The following is a 2,794-nucleotide window of genomic DNA, read 5'->3' as shown; positions in this document are numbered from 1 at the left end:
GACCAGAGCTACTCTAAATAAAATTTCATTTATGTACATGCGTTTTACATTTTCTGAGATGTTCTACATCATCAAATGTTGGAATATGATTCGGTAATAGTGGTTGGTTGTTTCCTAAATTGCTTGAGCTGTGTTACATAATTATTTACTCCGCCGCTAGCTACGTAAATCAACACAATTTATTTCTGGAGCTACCACGAAATATCTTCTGCACTATTCCATGCAATAATGGTGTAGTATATAAAACTCATGTAATACCTCATGATATTCATCATATTTTCCTTCACTTTAATTAGTCGAAGAGAAGGTCATTCCAAAAAAAAAAAACTCCTAATCATCTACATCTAGTATGAACGAAGAAGCACAAACCGCTATCGCCCAACGACTTCTAGGGCAAATCAAGCTCAAGAAGGATTCGACCGTACGGGCTACTCAATTTCAATCGACGGCCCCTCAGGGCTATACGTCATAAGACCCTCACTCAGAAGGACTTCAAATTTAAAATTCGCCACCGCCTCCCACGACAATGTACGACCGGCAGAAGTCAACTTATCAACTGGGGAATCCAAGTTACTGGTGAACACTGATCTTATCGAAGAGGTAACCTTTCCGAGAGAACTTCGTTCACGACCTTGTTCGCTCAAACCTTGGAAGGACACTCAGAAGAATTCTGTTCAGGACGAGTTTCTACGATTGAAGAATTGGTATAACATCTGTCTCATCACGTTGAAGCAGATCTGAGGTAACATCACCGACGCTGAACAACGACAAACTGTACTGATTAGTTTAGTCGTTGAACTAATCCAGGATTTTAAATTGACCTTGGAGCTGAAGGAGATACGAATGCAAAAAGGAAGTAATTTCTCAGCACTCCTAAAGCACCAAACCTACACATTTAATCAATAGGACCCTCTACTGCAGAAACTTTATAACACTCAAGTCAAGAAACAACACGAGGCTGTCATTGTGACAGCAGCTAAAGAAGGAAAGAGCAGACACAAGAAAGCTCAAATGTTTGAGAAGGAGAAGCTAAGGCAGTTAAGGCAGAACAACAGTATCTAAGGGCAATTCTACGGTTCGGCTAGCCGCAGATAGCTGGGTGTAATTAGCCCTAGAAACCAAATACAATAATATTAATTATCAGTGGTGTATCTCTATAATCGAGAGTACGTTCTAAGTTACGGCAATGAAGGACGTGCGGAGCATTGCGAAAGATATGCGATGCGATACACTACGGGGTCCGACCGGAGTGGGGTCCGAAGGGGGGCCCGCAGCCATCGAATCGGGGGAAATGGATCTCGACCCCAGAAGTGACGAATCAGATGGAGAAGACGGAGCTGATGAGGCTTCAGGAGCAAAGATTGATTCGCAAATGCAGCGAAATGGGACGATATTTAGTCCATATCGACTTCATGATTCTAAAATTGGATGGGTTGCGAGCACGGTTGATACTCAGTCCCGCGAAGATCAATCAAAACGCCAAAAGGAAGAAAAAAATGCATGGAGGGACTAGACAAGCTACATCTAGGGGCGAAAGATTAGACCACATGCTGTCAGCGGATTACAAGGATGACTTCTACGCGCTGGGAATGGCAGACCCAAAAAATGTGACAGTTTTGGGACAGAACCGGGCAGCTTCGGTGTTTTTGGCCTTGCCAATGGGGACAACATTTAGTCCGCGATACTTCCATCTCCTGATGAATACAATACGAATGGTGTCAGGGCAAATGGTATCAGAATGTTATTGTAACCGGACGACCTACTACTGCTAGCATGCCTACACTGCATTTTTAAGCAATCTCAATCACGAGGTGGGATTGGAGTTGGCAAAGGGAGAAGGACAAGGAGAGTTGGCAGTACGAATATCAGAGTATTTGGGAGTAATTATCGATTTCTCCAGAAATCAAATTCGGATGACGAACTCTTATGGAGCAAAGATAGCTCAACTGATAACAACAACTTGCGAAGTATCATTCAAAAATCAGTAAAAGTTCCATTGAAACTATCGCAGTCGCACTTGGTATCCATTCAGCGGGCAGCGTTTGCGGATCCCAATATACCTCCGTATTTGGCCGAAGTACTGCACATCATAAAGCTGACATTCTCCAAGGTGCGACTATCAGGGGCGACTTTCAAGAAAGTAAGTCATCTCAACTAACACTTGATTACATTTCAAAGCAGAGCGGTTTAGTTGGAGGACCAAGATCGAGAACTGACAGGGAATGCCTGTTTCCAAACTGAGATATGGAGCAATCCCGTACATCAAGAACAGGGGAACCTATACTTTCGTTGCAAGAATATGGAACAAATGAGAGACTCGCTTCTACTCGCATGGCACATAAAACCCAGCAACTCCTTGTTGGTGATGACCGACTCATCTACGGCCATGTACAGTTAAAGGAAACGACAAAGTCCTTCGGAACTTGGGAATTGACAACTCGGACGTCTTGCAGTTATGTATCAAAATATTCAGATTCAATGGCGGCAGCTTTGTCCTATCTACCAAGGAAGCTGAATTTAGCCGCGGACGAATCGAGGCGTTGGGGCAACTTAACACGGTACACTGGGACAGTGAGATTGCGCGACATCCTAGAATTGTATCAGAATCGGGGGATTACACCGACATGCAGTCAGGACTTCTTCCCAAGCAGCTACTACCACAATCTGGCGCACCGTGGAGCGGTCAAAGAATTGCATGCCTTTCACAAGAGATGAAACCAGGGATTGTACATGCTAACACCACCCGAAGTTCTTCTAAGAGAAGTGACAACCAAGTTAGATTGCCAATTGACTG

At 43.9% G+C, this 2,794-nt stretch overlaps 1 protein-coding gene across 1 annotated transcript; it reads left to right on the top strand.

The window, feature by feature from the left end:
* Window positions 1-1,186: 1,186 nt before the first annotated feature.
* SARC_05932 (hypothetical protein) lies at window positions 1,187-1,513 on the top strand (the record flags this gene model as incomplete). The annotated part of the gene is made up of 1 exon (XM_014300190.1): window positions 1,187-1,513. The coding sequence occupies one exon, from the start codon at window positions 1,187-1,189 to the stop codon at window positions 1,511-1,513; it is 327 nt and encodes a 108-aa protein (XP_014155665.1).
* Between the last annotated feature and the right edge of the window lie 1,281 nt (window positions 1,514-2,794).

This window comes from Sphaeroforma arctica, assembly GCF_001186125.1.
Source record: "Sphaeroforma arctica JP610 unplaced genomic scaffold supercont1.403, whole genome shotgun sequence".
Taxonomy (NCBI): Eukaryota; class Ichthyosporea; order Ichthyophonida; genus Sphaeroforma; species Sphaeroforma arctica.
The sequence above is the reverse complement of the archived record's forward strand: the minus strand, read 5'-3'. Positions and strand labels throughout refer to the sequence as shown.